The sequence below is a fragment of the Saccopteryx bilineata genome, chromosome 4 (assembly GCF_036850765.1).
Source record: "Saccopteryx bilineata isolate mSacBil1 chromosome 4, mSacBil1_pri_phased_curated, whole genome shotgun sequence".
Classification (NCBI taxonomy): domain Eukaryota; kingdom Metazoa; phylum Chordata; class Mammalia; order Chiroptera; family Emballonuridae; genus Saccopteryx; species Saccopteryx bilineata.
The window spans coordinates 280,326,661-280,349,994 of NC_089493.1; the positions used below are offsets into that span (position 1 = coordinate 280,326,661).

At 39.9% G+C, this 23,334-nt stretch overlaps 1 protein-coding gene and 3 pseudogenes across 1 annotated transcript in view; 1 reads left to right on the forward strand and 3 right to left on the reverse strand.

Moving 5' to 3' along the window:
* The window catches only part of ATF7IP2 (activating transcription factor 7 interacting protein 2), a 76,306-nt gene extending 54,557 nt beyond the window's left edge, over positions 1-21,749 (reverse strand). Inside the window, exons 1-3 of the mRNA XM_066278252.1 lie at positions 21,688-21,749; positions 2,167-3,002; positions 202-326 (exon numbers count right to left, since the gene is read on the reverse strand). Of these exons, the coding sequence (XP_066134349.1) occupies positions 202-326; positions 2,167-2,992 (951 nt within the window). The 5' untranslated portion in view covers positions 2,993-3,002; positions 21,688-21,749. The remainder of the gene's footprint in view (positions 1-201; positions 327-2,166; positions 3,003-21,687) is intronic.
* Positions 3,703-4,180, forward strand: LOC136335717 (small ribosomal subunit protein uS15-like; annotated as a pseudogene).
* LOC136335718 (tigger transposable element-derived protein 1-like) lies at positions 5,306-10,054 on the reverse strand (annotated as a pseudogene).
* LOC136335719 (vesicle-associated membrane protein 7 pseudogene) lies at positions 18,983-19,756 on the reverse strand (annotated as a pseudogene).
* Positions 21,750-23,334: the final 1,585 nt, after the last annotated feature.

Consider the following 23,334-nt stretch of genomic DNA (forward strand, 5'->3'; position numbering starts at 1 on the left):
ACCAAACTAGAGATATTTTGGTACGTAAATAACTATCTGCTCCTAATATCTCCATCTGCTTATTCAATTTTCATATACCAGCTTTGCATCAAGTGAAAGTCATCTGTACTAAGTCGTTGTAGAGATTAATGAACTTTTATCATTTTTTACTAATCAAAAGTAAAAGTTTCAGAAGCAAATATTTAAGTCCCAATATTTTACCTGTTCCAGCAATGCTGTTTGCTTTTCCAGAGCCACACAAATATTTTCATTAATTTTCTCGGAAGTTTTCATGCGCTTAACATTTTCTTTGTTTTCTGAAAACATCCTCTTCTTTTGATTATGGCCTTGGGGAAATGAAAAAGTAAGAGATAGAAACATTCCTTCTAATGAAGAAAACGGTAATTCTCTAATTTAGAGACCCTCTGCAAATAGAAAAACAAAAATATGACCATGGCAGCATTTTTTAGAAAATGCAATTGTATAAAAAATTGCAACAATCTAATTAAAAAAAAAAGAATATCCCAGGTAGGATTCTCAGATACACTTTCCCTTCAACCTTATTTAATACACATTTATTACTGGCAAAAACTGAATAAACTATAGCATTCAGTCCTCTATTTACAGTCACATAAGTGGTCACAATATTTTTATAAAGTTACTTAGGCAGTCCTTCATAATTTTAATAGGTGATCCCATTCTTAAGCAATTTTAAGTTCATCTTTTTAAATGATCACTCTGTAGCCTAGACAAAAACACAAAATTTATCCTATAATTTTTTTCTTTTATTTCATTAACCTACAAAAATACTCTACTTCTAATGAAATACACTTTAAAGATTTTATAACCCTAGAACTTCATTGGCTAATTATTATTATTATTTTTTACAGAGACAGAGAGAGAATCAGAGAGAGGGATAGATAGGGACAGACAGACAGGAACGGAGAGAGATGAGAAGCATCAATCATCAGTTTTTTGCTGCGACACCCTAATTGTTCATTGATTGCTTTCTCATATGTGCCTTGACTGGGGGCCTTCAGCAGACCGAGTAACCCCTTGCTCGAGCCAGTGACCCTGGGTCCAAGCTGGTGAGCTTTGCTCAAACCATTTGAGCCACGCTCAAGCTGGCGACTTCAGGGTCTCGAACCTGGGTCCTCCACATCTCAGTCCAATGCTCTATCCACTGCGCCACCGTCCAGTCAGGCCATTGGCTAATTATTTGACGTGTTTCTCTCTCATTCTACAAACACACACATATGTGTGTGTATATGTGTATATATTTTTATTATCTGTCAGCTCATATTTGGCATGTGAGTTTTACAGGTCAATTTTATGAAAAAAAAAAAAATAGGTTCACCAAAAATTTAAAAACCTACTCTCTTCTTTCAACTATTAATCTATTCACTGCACAACCTCCTGGTCAGGCAATCTCCTATTAATTTAATAAATACAACTTCAAACCAAAAAAATATATAAACTCTGGCCAGTTGGCTCAGTGGTAGCGTGTCAGCCTGGTGTGAAAGTCCCAGGTTTGATTGCTAGTCAGGGCACACAGGAGAAGCAACCATCTGCTTCTCCACCCCTTCCCTTCTCTCTCTCTCTCCCTTTCGCAGCCATGGCTCGATTAGTTCGAGTGCATCAGCCCCAGGTGCTGAGGATGGCTCCGTGGAGCCTTGGCAAAATAGCTCAGTTGTGAGTATGGCCCAGATGGTGGTTGCTGGGTGGATCCTGGTCAGGGTGCATGTGGAAGTCTTCTATTTTCCCTCCTCTCACTTGAAAAAGAAGAAGAAAAAAAGAAAATATGAAGATGAAATAAACCAAATACCATAACCTACCTTTTGATTTTAATTTCAGGGAAAAGTGACTGTTTCCTTTTTGACAGAATTTACTTCTCTCAGGATATAGAGGATACCATTTCCCCTCCTCACCAAGAATTGTTCAGAAACAAGATATTCTGAAATAATTAGTTATAATTTGCTTTTTTATGTCAATAAAAAGTAGGTTTACAGTTATGAGTATGTGGAAGTTTATTCTTGTATAATTATTAATTATTGTATTATTTTCCATTTGAAATGTAAACCTACCTTTGCCCCACCCTGTATATACTGTTTCTATATCTGAGACTATAAAATGCCCCCCTCAAAGTGATTATTTTAATTCTCCAGAAAGGTGTACAAGTATACTTACTGTTATTTCTATCTGTGTCAAGTGATGACAGCCATGTTGACTCTGTATTTCCACAATTTGATGTGCTGGAATGACAGGTTCTAGAGGAGTCTTCACCTTTCAAACTGTCAGCAGTACTGGTATGATAAATGACTGAATTCACCGCTGTATGTATTTTATTAGCAGGAACAAAATGGGTGTCTGAACTGAAAACCAAAATGTCATTTTGCCTTTTATCATGTGATGCAGAATAGGAATTTGTTTCTAAATGGGAAACCATCTTGTCAATTCCCGTATCATTCAAGGTATTGATTACTATAGACGTTGGCATTTGAACTATACCATTCAATACACTGTATGGATGACTAATGGATTTCAGACTATAGTCCTCTTTGTGTTGTTCAAAGAAGGGTCTTGTTATATTTGCCTGATATTCCAAATGGTTTCCAGAAGTGTTTTGTGAATCTTTTGCCTCCTGTGTAGACAGTTTCCTGGGAGATTCTATTGGTTTACTTGGCTTTTGGTACGGGCATACAACTTCTTCCCAAATGTTTTGCAATCTTGTTTCCAAACCAATTTCTAGTGGTTTTATTAAATTCTGAAAAAATACTTGACTTTTTTGTGAGTCCAATGAGGAAGCATCATTTTCAGAATATCTACCTTTGTTATTTATGACACCAATACTTGAATTCTGATTATTACTTGACATATTATTCCCAATTGCTGCTGAGTTTAGTGCTTCAACGTTCTTTGACTTATTGAGGATCTCCATTTGCTTCCGGCAACTGGCAGGCATTGTTTTTTTGGCTTTTAGTATCTTCCGTTTACTTTTACTTGGACTTGCCATCTTTCATATCCTAGAATTTAAGATACCATATTTAAATGCATTTCTCCAGCAGACAAAGGCTAACATTTATTTATAATATTAAAACAATGTTGAGACTATCTCCATTTAAATAATTCTTTGTTGAAAATTGTATCTGTTTTCATCTGTTACTAAAATGTACAAATAATTTAAATTTATTTCTGTAAATCTAAACTGTATAAATTCAAAATTTGGCCAGCAAGGCTCTACTTCTTACTAAGTTTGATAATTTATCTGTCCACTTTTTATAACATTACCTCACTGCTATAACCATTGCCTTCTGGTTTCTATACTTTAAAGATTAAGTTGCATTTCTTCATAAAAATAAAAAAAAACCAATGTTTTGTATAGAACATTCTATTTTCCACATATAGTGGCATATTTTTGAAAGCTTTCCTAGCGTTCAAAATTTCAAAATAAATGGTATTACAGGAGTAATTCCCAGTAGTCATTAATATAAAATGTGCACTAAGATATCCCACATGATGCCAGTTAAAATAAGAAAGCCAATTTAGGTTTAACAACATCTAATTCTTGATTGTTTCTCATAACTTAAAAATCTACTCCACAGCAGAAAAATATTTTAGTATTTATCTCTCAGTGTCCATATCAACTTTGATCTGAACTTTGAGTAGGTAAAATGAACTAAAGAAAGGAATATTGCTCTTTTTTTGTTCCTTGTCCATGCCATTATGGGTTGCATGTATGCTCCCAGAAAGGGTCTGTCCCAGTTGGCTCTGCCCTGCCCTTCACCTGGCTGAAGTTGACATGTGATGATGACATGTGATGATGTGAAGGAGCAGATCAACAAACTGGACAGGTAGGGGCTAACTCCATCACAAATCGGTGTGATCCTGAGACTCACATAGCATTACAGAAGTGATAAGTAATACAATCTTGAGAATTCTTAAGTCAAAAGGACTTGCTCCTGATCTTCTTGAGGACCTCTACCATTTAATTACAAAAGTTGTAGCTAGTCAAAAGCATCTTGAGAGGAATAGAAAGGAAAAGAATGCTGGATTCCATTGATTCTGATCAAGAGCTATACTCACCAATTGGCTTGATATTATGTAACCAAAGGAATCCTCCCCCTGCAATTGGACATATGAGTTATCCACAGACTCTACCCTAGTTGCATACATGTGTCTATGTACTCAAGCAATAAAATGACTGTTTAGGAAAAAAAAAAGAAATACTGCAATATTTCCAGTTAAGATGGTGGAAAAGCCCTGGCTGGCTAGCTCAGTGGTAGAGCGCTGGCTTGGCATGTGGAAGTCCCGGGTTAGATTCTGGGTCAGGGCACACAGGAGAAGCGTTCATCTGCTTCTTCACCATTCCCCCTCTACTTTCTATCTCTCTCTTCCTCTCCTGCAGCCAAGGCTCCACTGGAGCAAAGTTGGCCAGGACACTGACGATGATTCCATGGCCTACGCCTCAGGCACTAGAATGACTCCAGTTGCAATGGAGCAATACCCCAGCTGGGCAGAGAATCACCCCCCTAGTGGGCATGCCGGGTGGATCCTGGTAGGGCGCATGCAGGAATCTGTCTCTCTGCCTTTCTGCTTCTCACTTCAGAAAAATACAAAAAAAAAAAAAAAAAGATTGTGGGCCTGACCTGTGGTGGTGCAGTGGATAAAGCATTGACCTGGAAATGCTGAGGTTGCCGGTTCAAAACCCTGGGCTTGCCTGGTCAAGGCACATATGGGAGTTGATGCTTCCAGCTCCCCCCCCCCCTGTCTCTCTCTCTCCTTTCTCTCTTCTCTATAAAAATGAATAAACTAAAAAAAAAAAAAAAAATTAAAAAAAAAAAAAAAGATTGTGGAATAGCTAAATGCTGTTTGCCTCCTCTCATGACCGCATCAAAATTACAACTAATTTATTCAACAACCATCATTGAAACCAACTGAAAACTAGTTGAAGAAAATTTCTATAACTAAAAATATAAAGAAGCCACACAAGACTGGAAGAAGGGATAGGGATGTGGTACGGGCAGGTCTGACATGACCAGTGTGAGAATTAAGAATCAAGAGGGATATCTCAGTTGCAGAGGTCTCCCTAAATAGCGTCAGTCCCATCCCTGGCTCACTAGCTCAGGAAATGTTAATACGTGCCAGGAAGAAGAGTGCCTGTAACACTGTAACACTGGGTTGTGAAAACAAGCAGAGATTATAACTGAGTAAGATGGAGAGCTGCTGGGGTCCCAGGAGTTTTTCTTGAGTGACTCACTCACTCACAACCTTACTATGTGCTCAAAGACCTCAAGGGATATAGAGAGAGGATCTAAATTGACTGGCTTCAGGAAAAGGGCTTGAAGATCAGGGTCAAGGGCAGCTTTCTCTGGGGATAGAAGGGCTGGCAGGCACCACTGTTGCTTTGTTCGGCCTCAACTTCACTCAGCTGGTGGCACAAGTGGGTGTCAAATCTGAGCTCTCCATTATCCTGGCTAACAACGCTTGCCCAGCACTGGTGATTCCTTGAGGCCCTGTCCCACCCAACTCAACCTGCCTGGCCTGAACTGTTTCCAATAGCTTTTCACAAGAGGCATTGCACTGTGGATTTTCCTGAAAGGCCTACAAACAGCAAACAAGTAGCAGCTATACTCATCATGCCTTGTACCTCTTGCTAAGTGGCTCCAAGGGTGGCACAGGTTGTGAATGGTCTCAGCTTGCACTGTGACTCCCATGAGGTGGTTCTGAGCCTGTTATAAAGCTGTGACCAGTGTTGGCTTATAACATAGCTTCAACTAAATGGCCATAAATGCAACACAAGTGGCAGGTGGCCTCAGCTTACCTCGTGGTGTCCACACCAAAGCATCCCAAGCTCAGTACTAGTAGGAGTCAGACTCTGTTTGCAGCACAGCCCCTTGCAAGAGCCTCCAAGCCTAGTACAAGCACCAAAAAAGTGCAGATCACTTTTAGCTCCCACCAGGTGACCCCAAGCTGGTCAAAATGATGGCTGAACTTGGTCTGCATTGAAGACCCTCCCAAGAGGCTGCAGAAACAATATAACCAGTAGCTAGCTTCAGACCACAACAGAGCATTGTCCAATCAGCTCAACAAATAAAATATCCAAAGGGCAGACTTGGCTGGCACCAGGCCCCTAAAAATGAGACTCTCCTTTTGCGAGGTCAGCCCCAAAAATTTACATTTTTTTCTTTTATAGCTAAAGCCTAATCTTTCTTATTTGAGAAATTCTTCCCAATAGTAAAGACTACTAGTGGTAGGAAAACCTTCTTCTGGTCTAGCCTGTCTGAGAGCATGGAGCTGTACCACAGCAGTACAATGGTAAAAATATATAATACGAATGAAGATCTCAGACAGAATATATATATGAAGTCCCTGAGGTACCAACATCCAACTTACGTATAATTCATACTAATGAATGGAGTGCAATAAGGGCTACCGGTAATCCACTGCAGTTGAACATCAGTGAAAATGGTATCATAATTACTTGACTCTTATGGCAAAGAACTAGCCAATGAAGACTTTATAAAACTAGAGCAGCAGACAGCATTTAGGGAAGAAAACAGGGACCCAGAAACTCCAGAACCAAAAATGTTTTCCACAGAATAGCTGATGCTTTTTGTCTCATTGAAGCAGGAATGGCAAAATTAGAGGAGCAAGATCCTGATACAGAGAGGTTCACCAGAGTTTACCATGCAGTTACTGAAGGCCTAGGATGCTACAGGGCCATTTATGATGGGGAAAAAAAGCTCTGTCAAAACCTCCCTGGATGCCTACTTCAAGAAACTGACTCCAGCAGAAGAATCCTCTCCAACAAGTCCTTCATCTTCTGTATCACCTATAATTTTTAAAGGTTGTACTTGAAAATATTTAAGTATTTATATGCACAGAAAGGTAAAAGCAAATACTAAGACATTTAAGTAGCATTTAATAGGTAAAAGTACCTGTTTCAACTTACATACAAATTCAACTTAAGAACAAATCTATAAAAGCTATCTCATTTGTAACCTGGGGACTGCCTATACATGCTTACCATGGAGATATTGAAGGTTTGGTTTCAGACAACCACAAGAGTCAGTAACACAATAAAGTGAACTTTTAGGTTTCCTAGCGCATATAAAAGTTATGTTTACTTTACACTATAGTCTATTAAGTGTGTGATAGCATTGTATTTAAAGAAAAGTATGTTTAATTAACAAATATTATGTTGTGAAAAAATGCTAACATTTGAGCCTTCAGCGAGTTGCAATCCTTTTGCTGGTAGGGAAGTTTGCCCTTGATATTTATGGCTGCTGACTTATCAGGGTGGTGGTTCCTGAAGGGTGATGTGCCTGTGGCAATTTCTTAAAATAAGACAATAATTAAGTATGTTGTATTGATTGAGTCTTCCTTTCAATAATGATTTCTCTGTAGTAAATGATGTTGTTTCATAGCGTTTTACCCATAGAACTTTTCAAAATTGAAGTCAATCTTCTCAAACCCTGCTGCTGCTATATCAACTGAATTTCTGTACAATTCTAAATCCTTTGTTGTCATTTCAACAATCTTCACAGTATACTCACCAGGAATAGATTCCATTTCAAGAAGCCATCTTCTTTGATAACCCATAAGAAACAACTCCTCATACATTAAAATTTTATGAGATTATAGTGAAGTGTGGAAAAGAAAGGCTCTTACCATGAATAATTTTTGGCAAAACTTACTTTCTCTAAAACAGAGACTTTTAGCAAAACTTACTTTTTCTGAAAAGACTCCCTATTCCTGGCCTTGAGGCTGGTTTCCCAGACTGTGGCCTTGGGCTAGCTTTGCAAAGTTGCAGGTGTTCTCAGAATGTTTCTCCCTGAATTAACCCTATAGATAAACACTGTAAGAAAGCTTGTTTCACTGCTTTGTTTTACTGCTATGCTTCCTCTCCTCCCCATTCCTCAGTATGTAATTTCCCCTTTAAAAGCCAGCCCCAAACTGTGTTCCCTGCTGCATTGATTTGAACTACTTAGGTCTCCATGCAGTCCGCTCAGCCAGTTAATTAAAGACTCCTTAATTTCTTAATTTGGCTGATGGACTGTGTGTGTGGCAAGATGTTCGTTTCTCGCTGTTCTGATACAACAATAGCAATCCAGTCACATTATCAGGCTCCATTTCTAAATCTGGTTCTCTTGCTATACCCACTGCATCTACAGGTACTTCCTCAACTGAAGTCTTGAACCCTTCCAAGTTACCCATCAAGGTTGGAATCAACTCTTCTAAACTCCTTTTAATGTTTAGACTTTGATCTCTTCCCGTGAATTATGTTCTTAATAGCACCTTAAATGGTGAATCCTTTTCAGAACGTTTTCAATTTACTTTGCCCAGATCTATTAGAGGAATCATTATCTATGGCAGCTATTGCCTTTATGAAACATTATTTTTAGCATATGCTAAAAAGAGAGAGAAACAGATAGGGAGAGAGATGAGAAGCATCAACTTGTAGTTGTGGCACTTTATGTGTTCATTGATTGCTTTCTTCAGCTGAGCCTGTGACCCCTTGCTCAAGCCAGAGACTTTGGTGTCAGGTCTACGATCCCGGCAACCTGGCACTCAAACCAGAGACCTCGGGGTTTCAAACCTGGGTCCTCAGTGTCCCAGGTTTACACTCTATCCACTGTACCATGATCTGGTCAGATTGAAATATATTTCTTAAAAATAAGATCTGAAAGTCAAAATTACTGCTTAATATTTTAGCTAGAGAAAAGATGCTATATTAGCAGGCATGAAAATAACGGTAATCTCGTTATACATGTCCATCAGAGCTCTTGGGTGACTATACATTGTCAATAAGCAGTAATGCTTTGAAAGGAATCTTTCCTCCTGAGCAAGTCTCAACAGTGAGCTTAAAATATTCAGTAAACCATGCTGTAAGCAGATTATGTTGTCATCTAGGCTTTTTGTTCCACTTACAGAAAACAGGCAGAGTAGATTTAGCATAATTCCAAAGGGCCCTAGAATTTTCAAAATGGTAAATAAACACTGGCTTCAGTTTAGTCAGCAGCTGCATTAGCCCCTAACAATAGAGTAAGCCTGTCCTTAGAAGCCTTGAAATTGGGCATTGCCTTCTCGCTAGCTATGGAAGTCCCAGATGGCATCTTCTTCCATTATAAGACTGTTATATCTACTTTGAAAATCTGTTTAGTGTAGTGACATTTATTAATTATCATAGCTAGATATTCTGGATAACTTGCTGCAGCTTCAACATCAATACTTGCTGCTTTAGTTTGCACTTTTATGCTATGGAGATGATTTCTTTCCTTATAACAACCTCTGCTAGCTTCAAACTTTTCTTTGGCAGCCTTCTCATCTTTCTCAGCTTTCAGAGAATTAAAGAGAGTTAGAACCTTGCTCTGAATTACTCTTTAGCTTGACGGAATGTTGTGAATGGTTTGATTTTATATCCAGACCAACAAAGCTTTTTCCATATCAGCAATAGTGCTGTTCTGCTTTCTTATCATTCATGTGTTCACTGGAGTAACACTTTCACTTTCAATTTCCTTCAAGAAATTTTCCTTTATATTCACAACTTGGGTAACTGGGCACAAGGGACATAGTTTTCAACCTATCTCACTTATTTTTTGAGACAGAGGGACAGACAGAAAGGGAGATGAGAAGCATCAATATCTCATTGTGGCAACTTAGTTGTTCATTGATTGCTTTCTCATATGTGCCTTGATGGGGGAGGGGGGAGAAGTTACAGCTGAGCCAGTGACCCCTTGCTCAAGCCAGTGACCTTGGGTTCAAGCCAGAAACCTTGGGCTTCAAGTCAGCAACCTTTGGCTCAAGCCAGTGACTATGGGGTCATATCTATGATCCCATGTTCAAGCCAGCAATCTTGAGCTCAAGCTGGTGAACCCATGCTCAAGCCAGTGACCTCAGGGTTTTGAACCTGAGTCCTCTGCATCACAGGCTGATGCTTTATCCACTGCACCACCGCCTGGTCAGGCCAGCCTATCTTGGTTTTTGACATGCCTTCCAAGTTTAATTATTCTAGGTTTTGATTTAAAGTGAGAGTCATGCAACCTTTCCTTTCACATCAGCATTTTGAGGCCATTGTAGTGTTGTTAACTGGCCTAATTTAAATATTGTTGTGTCTCAGGAAATACGGACTGAAGAGAGGGAAAGCGATAGGAGAACTGCTGGTCAGTGGAGCAATGAGAACACACACTTATCAATTAAGTTTGCTATCATACATGGCTGTGGTTCATGAAGCCCCCAAAACTACAGTGTGTCCGTAATGTCATGGTGCACTTTTAACCAGTCATAGGAAAGCAACAAAAGATAGAAATGTGAAATCTGCACCAAAGAAAAGGAAAATCCTCCCAGTTTCTGTAGGATGATGTGGCAGCATGTGCGCATGCACAGATGATGACGTAACACCGTGTATACAATGGAGCAACCCACAGCCATGCCAGTCGAGATGTGGACAGTACAGAGGAAAGTTCAGTGTGTTCTGTGGCTCGCTAAATTCGAATCCGTGACCAAAGTGCAACGTGAATATTGGCGTGTTTATAACGAAGCGCCACCACATAGGAATAACATTACTCGGTGGGATAAACAGTTGGAAGGAAATCGGCAGTTTGGTGGAGAAACCCTGTTCTGGTAGGCCGTCAGTCAGTGATGAGTCTGTAGAGGCTATACGGGATAGCTACCTAAGGAGCCCTAAAAACTTTGTGCATGAGCCCACATCGAACTTCACTGAATAGGTATGAAACTGGGAGAGTTTTCCTTTTATTTGGTGCAGATTTCACATTTCTATCATCCTTTGTTGCTTTCCTGTGACCGGTCAATAGTGCACCATGACTTTACGGACACACTGTATTATAATAGCAACATGAAAGATCACAGAACACTGTAACAAATATAATAAATAGTTTTTGAAAATATTATGAAAATTACTGAAATGGAACAGACACAAAATGAACAAATGCTGTTGGAAAATGGTGCTGATAAGAGTTCCCTGATGCAGGGTTTCCACAAACCTTCACAATAAAGTGAGGCACAAAAAAATGAGATATGCCTGTAATAGGAATGCTTGCTCAGAGTGAATTATTTGTAAAGTTTATAAACAACATGAGGTAATGGGCATAAATACTTTGCAACTGCTAGATGATAAAAAATGTGCTGAGGAGTGGTACTTTACTGAGAAAATCTCTGTATTAAAATATTTAGAGAAAACAAAACTGCCAGTCACAGGCTCTAAGAAGTTAAGTACAAGTAACTGCCCAAAAGGTGAAGGGATAGTTTACATGTTGTAGAGAGACTGAGTGAAATTTAATTGCTAGGAGAAAATAAAGCAACAACTTAGTCTAATTGGGGGTCCTTAGTATCACCAGAACTCCTGTTTTCAATCAGCTTGAATCTTTAGCTGTCATAAGCCACATATCACAGAAAGCACATGAATTATAGTACAGCTAGTGCTCAACTTACGACCACGATTGGTTCCAACAGACCGGTTGTAACATGATTTGGTCGTAAGACTATATGTACAGTACTGTGAAATGATGTTATAAAAATCTTTGTCATATTTTATCATAATTCTCTCATTATTATTATATATCATGATTTTCTTTGTTCATTTTATGCCATTTGTATCATCTCTACACCATTTAGTTTCTTATTTTTACATTCATCAGGTTTAAGTAAAACACTGCATTACCCACACAACTGGTTTAATATTTGCAAAGACAATTTCCTCTTGGTAGACATCTTGGGAGGGGTTTGATGAAAAGTATCCAAGACACAAAACACAAATTGCTGTACCGAGTCTGGGATAACAGTTGAAATGGTGGATGCGGAGATGGTAGTGCTGCCGGAAGCTGGTCCGCACTGTCAAACGCCCAGCTGGGCAACACTTGTGCTGCCAGACGCAGAGCAGTTGTGGCTAGCAATTGTGGTCGTAAAGTCAAATGGTCGTAAGTTGCATAGGTCATAAGTCGATCAATATTTGTACTGTCTTATAGTACAAGGTTGGAAAGACAAGTCTTCTATATTTTCTCAAGCTTCAAAGATTCGTTTTTTATAATTTAAGTCCTCAATCCATCTAGAACTGATTTTACCATATAGTGAGAGGAAGAGATCTCATTTCATTTTCCCCTCAGATGTATAATTAACAGTACAGGCAGTAACCAGGTTATGAATCAGATAAGTTCTATAGGTTTGTTCTTGTTGAATTTGTATGGAAGTGGTAACAGACATACATTTACTTATCAAATGCAACTTAGATGTTTGCCTTAATGTTTATTTTTATCTTTCTGTGAATATAAATTCTTAAACCTTTTCCGAACCTATTTGTTTGTAACCCATGGACTATTTTTTGTTAATATTAAAGTATAATCTAATCAGTCCTTTTCAGTGTATTTTATTTGATGATATACTCATGCTGAATATATTATTGTCCATCCCAGTAATGTTTTAATGTCTTCTTTAGAATTTATTGAAAATAACCTAAGAAATTTGTCTTTTAATAGAATTTAACCCAATTACATTTATTGTAAATGGCATTGTTACTGTTTTTACTTTTTGTTATTTGTTATCTCCATATTATTTTAACACTAAAGTGTCTTTTTTAAGGTCTACAAATGCTTTATAATTCCATGGTTTCTAGTATACAGTATGTCTGTAAAGTCATGGTGCACTTTTGACCAGTCACAGGAAAGCAACAAAAGATGATAGAAATGTGAAATCTGCACCAAAGAAAAGGAAAATCCTCCCAGTTTCTGTAGGATGATGTGGCAGCATGTGCGCATACGCAGATGATGATGTAACACCCTGTATACAGCGGAGCAGGCCATGCCAGTCGAGATGTGGATGGTACAGAGGAAAGTTCACTGTGTTCTGTGGCTTGCTAAATTCGAATCCGTGACCAAAGTGCAACGTGAATATTGGCACGTTTATAACAAAGTGCCACCACATAGGAATAACATTACTCGGTGGGATAAACAGTTGAAGGAAACCGGCAGTTTGGTGGAGAAACCCCGTTCTGGTAGGCCATCAGTCAGTGACGAGTCTGTAGAGGCTATACAGGATAGCTACCTAAGAAGCCCTAAAAACTCTGTGCGTGAGCCCACATCGAACTTCACTGAATAGGTATGAAACTGGGAGAGTTTTCCTTTTATTTAGTGCAGATTTCACATTTCTATCATCTTTTGTTGCTTTCCTGTGACCGGTCAAAAGGGCATCATGACTTTACAGACACACTGTATGTAAAGATATTCTAAAAGCATTCTTTAGCCAGCATTTCTTAATCACTGAGGGCAAGAGTGAAGCAATATTATTTGAGTATACCATAACAAAAAAATTCTTCCTCTCAGCATTACCCCGTTTAGTGCCTTTTCTCATGCAATTTAGAATTTTATATCCCAGATTTTAGCTTACTTTTACATACCTTGGGTAGTTATATTCTGCTATAAAATCAAATACAGCTATTATGAATAATGCTGCTATAAACGTTGACATATATGTTTTTGAGTGGACATATGTTTTTCTCTTTGGTACATGCCTAAGGGTAGAACTGCTGAGTCAATATGGTAACCCTATATTTAACCTTTAGAGTACCAGTCAGGTTGTTTTCTAAAAGGGTCTAAACCAATTTACATTCACCACAGGAATGTATAAAGAATCCAATTTCAGTACCTCTTTATCAACACTCATTATGTTTTTTAGCATAGCCATCTTGGTGTGAGTGATGTGGCACATCATTATTATTTTGGTTTGCATGTGTCTCATGGCTAATGATGTTGAGTACCTTTATACGAGGTTATTGGCTACCTGTGTATCTTCTTTAGAGAAATGTCTATACAAATCATTTATTTACTTTAAAATTGGGTTGTCTTTTCATAGTTTTGTAACAGTTTTTAGGTATTCTAGTTTAAGTCCCTTATCTGATTTGCACAATTTTGATCACATTTGGTGGGTGTAGTCAATTTGCTGATGGCACTATTTTGTGTATGGACATATAATTGTTCTAGCACCACCTGACAAGGCCAACTTACCTCATTGATTGTTTTGGAAATCTTGTTAAAAATCAATTGATGCCTGACCTGTGGTGGCGCAGTGGATAAAGCGTCGACCTGGAAATGCTGAAGTCGCCAGTTCGAAACCCTGGGTTTGCCTGGTCAAGGCACATATGAGAGTTGATGCTTCCTGCTCCTCCCCCCTTCTTTCTCTCTGTCTCTCTCTCTCTCTCCCCCTCTCTCCTTTCTAAAATGAATAAAATAAAAATTAAAAAAAATCAATTGATTATAAATGTGAAGGTTTATTTCTGTATTTTCAATTTCACCCAACTGATATATAGATCTGTCTTTATACCAGTACCACATCTTGATTACTGTAACTCTCTGGTAAGTTTTCAATTCAGATGTGTGAGTTTCCCAGCTTTGTTCTTTTTGAAGACTATTTTGGCTATTCTGAATTTCTTGAATATCTACACAAATTTTAGGATCAGTTTAACAACTTCTTCAAAGAAGGTAGATAGGACTTGGAAAGGGATTGTGCTGAATCTGTAGGTCAATTTAGGGAGCATTGCTACCTTATTTAATTCAATCAAGTATTATGATCCATGAACATGAGATGTCCTTTCACTTATTTAGATCTTAAATTTCTTTGAATATTTTGTAGTTTTTAGAGTTTAAGTTTTGCACTTCTTTTAGATGCTATTGTAAATGAAACTTTATTTCATTTTTAGATTATTCATTACAACTACGGGAAATACAGAATTTTGAATATTGATCTTGTGTCCTGCAACACTGTTGACCGTGTTTTAAATCTTTTTCTGTATAGTCTTCAGGATTTTCTACATACAAAATAATGTCATCTGTCAATAGTCTTCCTCCTTCCTTTCCAATCTCAATGCCTTTTATTTCATATGCTTGCATAATTGTCCTATTAAAAAAAAGAACTTAAGTGGCAAGAGTGCACCATCTTTGTCTTGTTCTTGGTTTAGGTGGAAAACCTTTAGTTTTTAACCACTATGTATGATTTTAAGCCATAAAAATTTTACAGATGCCCTTTATCAGTTTAAGAAATTTACAAAGTATACCTGCTTTATTAAATGCTTTTTCAGGAAAGGAACATTGAATTTTAACAGAAAATGGTATTTCGGCATTGACTACTAATATGACCATATGGCTTTGTTCTCTAGTCTACTGTAATGTACTGTATCAGTACATTACAGTAATATAATTTTGGATATAAAACCAACCTTGCATTCCTGAGATAAATCCTACTTGGTCATAATGTATAATCTTTATGTTGCTCGATTGGATTTTCTTAATTTTTTTTCTCTTTTGAGAGAGGCAGGAGAGAGAGGGACAAGAACATTAAGCTTCTCCTATATGTGTCCTGACTGTAGAATTGACCTGGCCACCTCCACGATCTGGGGCAACAACTTAGCTATCTGGCCAGCACTTAAATTTTTACTGATTTTTAGAGAGACAGAGAGTGGAGCAAAGAGAGAGGGGGTAGGTAAGCATTTGTTGTTCCACTCAATTGTGCATTTTCTTTTTTTGCCTCCCGTGTGTACCCTGCCTGAGGACCAAACCCGCAACCTTGTTGTTTTGGAATGGATTTGCTAATATTCCATTCATAATTTTTGTATCTATAATGAGGAGATATTATTTTGTAGTTTCCTTTTCTTGTGATGTCATTATTAACCTAATACTGGCCTCACAGAATGATTAGAGAAGTGTTCCTTCCAACTCTTCAATGTCTTGGAAGAATGTGTAAAGAATTTGTAAATTTAAAAGAATTTGTAAATTTAAAAGTTGTCACTTTTAAATGTAAGGTAGAATTCAACAATAAAGTCATCTGATATTGGGTTTTTCTTTGTGTTCTAATTCAATCTCTTTACTTGTAATGAGACAGTTTAAGTTTTCTATTTCTTCTTGTCTGCTTTGTTATCTTGGGTATTTGTAGGAATTTGTCTATTTGATCTACAGTGATACCTTGAGATACAAACACACCAACATACGAATTTTTTAAGATACGAGCTGCGACTTGGTCTGTATTTTTGTTTGAGATCCGAGTGAAATTTCGAGATATGAGTCATGATTTGGGAAGTTGCTGCTAGTTGGCGCATCGGCACACGGGTCTAGTATCCGCAGTTTGATATACAAGTTGACTGACTTATGAGCTCGTTTAGAGAACGAATTAAATTCATATTTCAAGGTACCACTGTATTTAACTTATTGATACAAAAGTGCATTGTTCTATAATTATTCTATAACAGCTTTTTTTTTTGTATTTTTTTTTTGTATTTTTCCGAAGCTGGAAATGGGGAGAGACAGTCAGACAGACTTCCACATGCGCCTGACCGGGATCCACCCCGCACGCCCACCAGGGGGTGATGCTCTGCCCCTCCGGGGCGTCGCTCTGTTGCAACCAGAGCCACTCTAGCGCCTGGGGCAGAGGCCAAGGAGCCATCCTCAGCGCCTGGGCCATCTTTGCTCCAATGGAGCCTCGCTGCGGGAGGGGAAGAGAGAGACAGAGAGGAAGGAGAGGGGGAGGGGTGGAGAAGCAGATGGATGCTTCTCCTGTGTGCCCTGGCTGGGAATCGAACCCAGGAACCCTTGCACGCCAGGCCGACGCTCTACCACTGAGCCAACCGGCCAGGGCCTTTTTTTTGTATTTTTTGAAGTTAGAAGCGGGGAAGGCATCAGACAGATTCCCGCATGCACCCAATCAGGATCCACCAAGCATGCCCACCAGTGGGCAATGCTCTGCCCATCTGGGGCATTGCTCTGTTTCGGCTGGAGCCATTCTAGTGCCTGAGGTGGAAGCCATGGAGCTGTCCTTAGCACCCGGCCAACTTTGCTCCAATGGAGCCTTGGCCGTAGGAAAAGAAGAGAGAGATAGAGAGAAAGGAGAGAGGGAAGGGTAGAGAAGCAGATGGGCGCTTTTCCTGTGTGCCCTGACCGGGAATTGAATCCGGGAATTCCACACGGCGGGCCAATGCTCTACCGCTAAGCCAACTGGCCAAGGCCCTATAGCAGTATTTTTTTACCACCAGGCCATAGAACAGAGCTGGTCTGTGAAAGTTAACCACCCCGAAGTATGAAGATTATAGACCCAATGATCTCAGTAGAATTCGATTATGCTCAGGGCAACTGTCACTTATCAGCCTGTATCATCAATGAAAATACTATTGAGGGTGTCTTAGATATCTCTGGAACTTTGTAGGTTCATTCAAACAACCTTTTGAACTATGCAGAGCTTTTACAAATCATGTGCAATCAACAAACAGCATCTGGACAAACTTACATAGTATTCAATGCTACCTAGAATGCTACATAGAAAATATTGAAATGTTTCCATTTTCCCAACCTTTTAATTGCTGCAGGCATCAGCCAGAAATTTATCGTTAACATAATAAGTCAACATTTAAAAGTATTAGTTCAAACTTTAACCATTATTATCGTGAAAATGAGGATCCTCATAAAAGTAAATTCTGGATCAATAACCCACTCATGGAAGGTATCAATACCTGCTTCATTAATCATTGTGAAAAAGTGATAAATTTATCTTTTAATGTAACTCTGGTGTCCAAACATAAATGCAATCATTGTCACAATTTTGCATATCACTGGAAGAATATCCATCTCTTAGTTATAAAGCTATTAAATTTTTAATTGTATTTTCTACTACCTACTTATGTGAGACTTTTTTGAACCTATCAGTAATAAAATTCAAACAGAGAAACCGAATTGATGTCAATGCAGCACTTCATCTCTCAGAAACAAAAGTGCAGCCTCGGCTATCAAGTATTCTTGCAAAGAAGCAATAGCAGATTTCACACTGGCTTTATTTGAATTAAATATTGCTTTTAACCAAATAATGCATGACTGAAACAACAAATGCTTCCCTTTCCCCCTCCCCTCTCTCTGTCTCTAAGAATCAATAAAAATTAAGATTTGGCCAGATAGCTCAGTTGGTTAGAGCGCTGTCATGGAGGCTGCCGGTTTGATTCCCCCGCTAGGGCACATATAGGAGTAGCTCCATTTTCTTGTCTCTCTCAAAAACTACAAATATACATATATATATATTGCTTTCTAGAAATTTCAGTTGTACTCCACAAGAAAAATATTTTTTACTGTTTGGTTAGAGAATTTTCATTTATTAGTGTTATAACAAAAAAAAGCACAAAATACTAATAATGGTTTTAATTTCTGTCTAACAGTCCCCAAAATAATTTTATTTTCACTGGTCCCCAAGAGTAAAAAGGTTGAAAACTACTGTTTTACATTATAGTTGTCTCTCACCATATCATGGTTCACTTTTCACGGTCTACCTGTATCGCAGATTTTTTATTTTTATTTTTTATTATTTTTTATTTTTTACAGAGACAGGGAGTGAGTCAGAGAGAGGGATAGACAGGGACAGACAGACAGGAACGGAGATGAGAAGCATCAATCATCAGTTTTTCATTGCGACACCTTAATTGTTCATCAATTGCTCTCCCACATGTGCCTTGACCACGGGCCTTCAGCAGACCGAGCAACCCCTTGCTGGAGCCAGCGACCTTGGGTTCAAGCTGGTGGGCTTTTTTTGCTCAAACCAGATGAGCCTGCGCTCAAACTGGCGACCTCGGGGTCTCGAACCTGGGTCCTCAGCATCCCAGTCCGACGCTCCATCCACTGCGCCACCGCCTGGTCAGGCTGTATCACAGATTTTTAAATTGTATATATCTAATTTTGTATTACGAATTTTTCACTATTTTGCAGGACTTTGCAGTAAATAGGTATTTTTACATATTTATTTTAATTATTTTTACGGCAAAATAAGTGTGGGAAAGGTTAATAACTGTGAGAAATACTTGAATACTTTGTGTGTGTGCACATATAAAATTCATCTATAGTTGTAGTAGACAGTTCATAAGATTGGTGTTTTCCACCTTGGTGATAGCTTTGTGCAATCGCAAACAAAAATGTTTCTCTAAGGAGATGATAGCAGTTAACCAAAGAAAGAAATGAAAAGCCTATTAAGGTTACTGTTGCAATAAATGGTTCTTTCTGGTGTACTGGAATAAATTGGATAACAGGACAAAGATCAACCCGGAAGCATTGTATAAAATTAAAAACAGAATAAAGAAAGAAGAGTGAACAGACTGGCAGACACCATCTGTCAGTATTAAATGGACCTTTTGGCTCCTTTTCTCTCATATCCTTGGTTAACAATAATAACTTTTTCTTCTTTATTTCTTCACACAGTTGGCCGTGTAAATTCACCACAGAGCTGACACGATGATACAGATGAACACCAAATCCACAAGATTTTTTTTTTTTAATCAATAGTTTCAATCTTTCTCCTTGCTGAGCTGCCAGATCTGTTTCTGACCATGATTCCTTTCAGTTTGTCAACTTGGGCTTGAGTCTCCATCACTTTGGCTAGGCCCTTATTCTCAGTGATGCTTCAACTGTGCAGCTAAAACACTTGAGAGCTCACTATTCATGACATATATGAGTTCCATCTGTGCTCTTGAACCATGTGTAGTCTGGAATCACTTTTTAACTCATTCAGAAAATTAAAGGTTCGGAAACGCTTCAAAATCATCATCAGTGATACAAAGGTATACAATCCTGTCTTGGCAAATGTAATGAAACAAATAATTACCATGTGACTATGTCAGTTTGTTAATTTCAGAAGATACCTTGGCCAGAATCTGCTGTCACCTCCAGGTAGTTTCTTCCACATCAAACATTTTTGGCAAGGATAGAGGTTCCCTGGCAACAACAGCAAAAAGAATGGCCAGGGCTTCCATCTGTCAACCCTCTGAGAGCACGTGCAGGCTCCAGACCAAGGGGCACGCATGGGTCAGTGGAGGGTCACTGACTGCCCAATTCCAGAGAAGGCTGGGACTGGATACTGACAGCTTCCAGGACTGAGAGTATCTTATGTTTATATCCTAAGTGAGAGATGCCTTTAACATAGCTTTATTAAATGCTACTTAAATGAATACTCAATATAAAAATGAACCTCTGGAAAGCTACCCAAGGACTATTATTTCTTTAATAAAGAGTACCAGAAAAGGCCTCAGCAACTTTTGCCACAGCCATCCCATAAGCTATTTCATATCAGATGTGCTATACAGTTATAGCCTCAATAAACTAATGGTACCACATTTAGTAGATACAGGTAGAATATTTTCATACTAGAATTAAAGATATTAAGTAGTGGGGAAGTACAATGGAATTGAAGGCTGAGGTAAAGTACAAGGGTCACTTGTATTTCAGCTGGTGTATCTAAACACACCAGCTCTTAAGAGACTCAGAGCATTTCCAAACAGCCGCTGTTCAAGCATTTCTGTTGAGACAGAATTCTATCTTAGGATGTTGTCTGTACAAACCCACAGATATCACTGAGAGTTAAGTAGATTTGATTGGGGTCAGATTCAACATTTGTAAAAACAATGAACCGAGGGGGCCCTGGCCTAGGGCTCCATGGCCTCTGCTTCAGGCGCTAGAATGGCTCTGGCCGCAATGGAGCAATGCCCCAGATGGGCAGAGCATCGCCCCCTGGTGGGCATGCCGGGTGGATCCTGGTCGGGTACTTGCGGGAGTCTGCCGCTCCCTTGCTTCTCACTTGCGGGGGGTGGGGGAGGGATGAACTGAGGGATAAACCAAGGCAGCATAAATAACAAAAGCTTAATTCAGTATAATTAGTCCTTCATTCAGTGCTTCATTTTTGCATTTTCAATAGTTTTCCTGTGATATAAATTATCTATCTTGAATGTTCTTCCTCATTTGTTTTGGAAATAGTTATGCTGCAGGTCATTCACTGGCAACAAGTAAATAAATACATGACAAAATTATATAGAAAAGAGTATTAAATCCTCGACATAGTAACATGGAAAAATGAAAATCAGTTTTCCAAGTACGGCAAGACTGTCCAAAGAGACAAAATAACGGCACTTCCTGTATACTGGACATTTGCCTGAATTTGCCAAGATTGAGGAAAGTAGGTGGGGAAAGGGGCGATAATAATAAAGCGGTCTCTTTGATTTACCCCCCCCCCCTCGCCACCACTAATTTACAAATAGGAACTTGTGTGTTAGAGAAAGACCACCTTTGTACCCGGCTTTCACCGCTTATTCACAGCACCCCTCTATTGGGCAGCTCAGCAGGTGCGCACTGCAGGGTCGCGCTCCAGAAGGCGTCAGCAACAGGCAGGCGGGCACACTGCTCCAGTCCAGGGTTCATGCCTCAGGTTCTGGTGCTTTCCTAGCAGGGCATCAGGGATCCCTGTCCTGACACCAGACTCTTCAGCTAACTCGGACTCAGACAACTCAAGGAACCCGGGTAGCACATTACAAAACCTGGGGCTGGGATTCCGTTCCTCCGTTCGCGCGTAGCAGTCCCGGGCAGCCCGCACACAACTTGACTTACTCGGCTAGCGGGGACCCTGAGCTATGTCCCTCCACCGCCCCGGGCTCCCCAGCCGGGCGCTACACCTGCAGCCGGCTCGGCCCCCGGGTGAGCCGCATCCTGTCGCCCTCCTCGGGGGTCTTCCCGGCCAGCTCGGAGCCACAGCGCCGCTGTGGGCGCCTTTCGGCCAGCCCTGCCGCTGGCGCCCTCCGCTCGCGCTGCCCGCCGAGGAGTCCTTGGCCGGTCCTCGGAGCTGCTCGCCGCCCCCGCCAAACGGCCCACCCGGCCAAGCGCCGCTCCCCAGAGCTCACCTCCAGCTCCAACGTACCTGCTGCGGCTCCACGTCGCGCCAGCCGCTCGTTCTTCCCTTCACAACCGCTCCGGATCTCCTCAGAGCGCGGAGTAACGCTCCTCAGGGAGGTGGGCAGAGTTAAATCTCCCTGGGTCCACCCCCTATGGACCTCGGCCCAATGGCAGTACGAAGGTGAGACATCCCAGCCAATCAAAGGCGACCAGGTACAGTGGGTGGGGCGAGAGCCCCTCCCGAGGTGGAAATTGGCTGAGGGGCGGGAGAGTTCTGGTACCTAGGCGCTATTTCCCATCAGCCCTTTGGGCCTAACGCCCGTTGGCGCGACCAATTGCCATTGCTATCCCTGTGAGAGATTCCTGCGACGGTTTGGAAAGTTTCCCGAAAGTCGTTACTAAAACTTGACTTACAAGAAAACTGCCAGCATGCCGCAGTTTACCAATTTGAATTGTTAAAGTATTGCATTTAAATAGCAATTATCTTGATAACAGAGGGGTTGTTGGTTTTTTTTGATAACTCCTTAAACTTCGCTCCTCAAGCGAGTTGTGTTTTCTTGTTTCATCAGTTGCTCTAGGGTCCTGCCACCCTAGGCCTATCGGATTTCATAAGACCTACCCTGCTGGCAGGTTATCCTCCTCGGTGATTATTGTGCTCTGTATCAGTGGTTTTCAGTCTTTTTACACTTGGGGACCAGTGAAAATAGAGTTATTTTGGAAACGACTAAGGCGGAAACCACCCTGAGCATAAGCAAATTTGACTAAGATCATTGGGTCTGTAATCTCCATACAACATCAGGGTGGTTAACTCTTTTGCAGACTGGCATGTAATTTCTGGCAATGGACCTGTGGTTAAAAACACTGGTCTAAGCAATAATTGAGTACGCTATCTGTACTAAGTGCAGGAATTACAACCTTCAACTGGTTTGATCAAGTCCTCATCAGGGAGGGTAGAGTTGATTACCTTGTAAGTACTGGCTCAGAGAAAAATGAGACAAGGCCAGGCAATCCTGAAGTCTAGGTCGTTAGCAGAATAATGTACTCTAACTCAGTGGGTTACCAAAATATAGTCCAGGAGGTCTTTAAGGTCAATCCTACTGTCATAATACAATCGTAGGAAGATATCTGCCTTTTCCATTTTTGTAGTCTCAGGAGGTGTTAAATAGAATTTTCCAGACTGAAACTCTAGGTGTCTTATATCAAACATGAAAAAAATTGACAAAAACTTAAAACAATGCCAATTGTAGAATAATTTTTTTGTTGTTTTGGAAAATAATAAATATATATTTTTAATTTATTGATTTGAGAGAGAGAGTGAGACAGAAATATCATTCTCTTCCTGTATGTCCCCTGACAGAGGATTGAACCAACAAACTTTGCATATCCCCTTGGCACTCTAACCAACCAAGCTATCAGGCCAGGGCAATAATAATCTTGACTATAATTAAAGGGTATACATAGGGTGGCTGAGAGGGAGAGGTGGTGTGGGAGGCGACTCCATTAGACCTTTGAGCAACAGGGGTTCGAACTGCATGGTTCCATGTATATGCAGATTTCTTTTCGGTTGACTGCAGTTTAGTTGACCCACACAGTTCAAATCCAAGTTGTTCAAAGGTAATCTCCCCCGTTAGGAATCCACATGTGCTGAGAGCTGATTTTAGTTATATGCAAT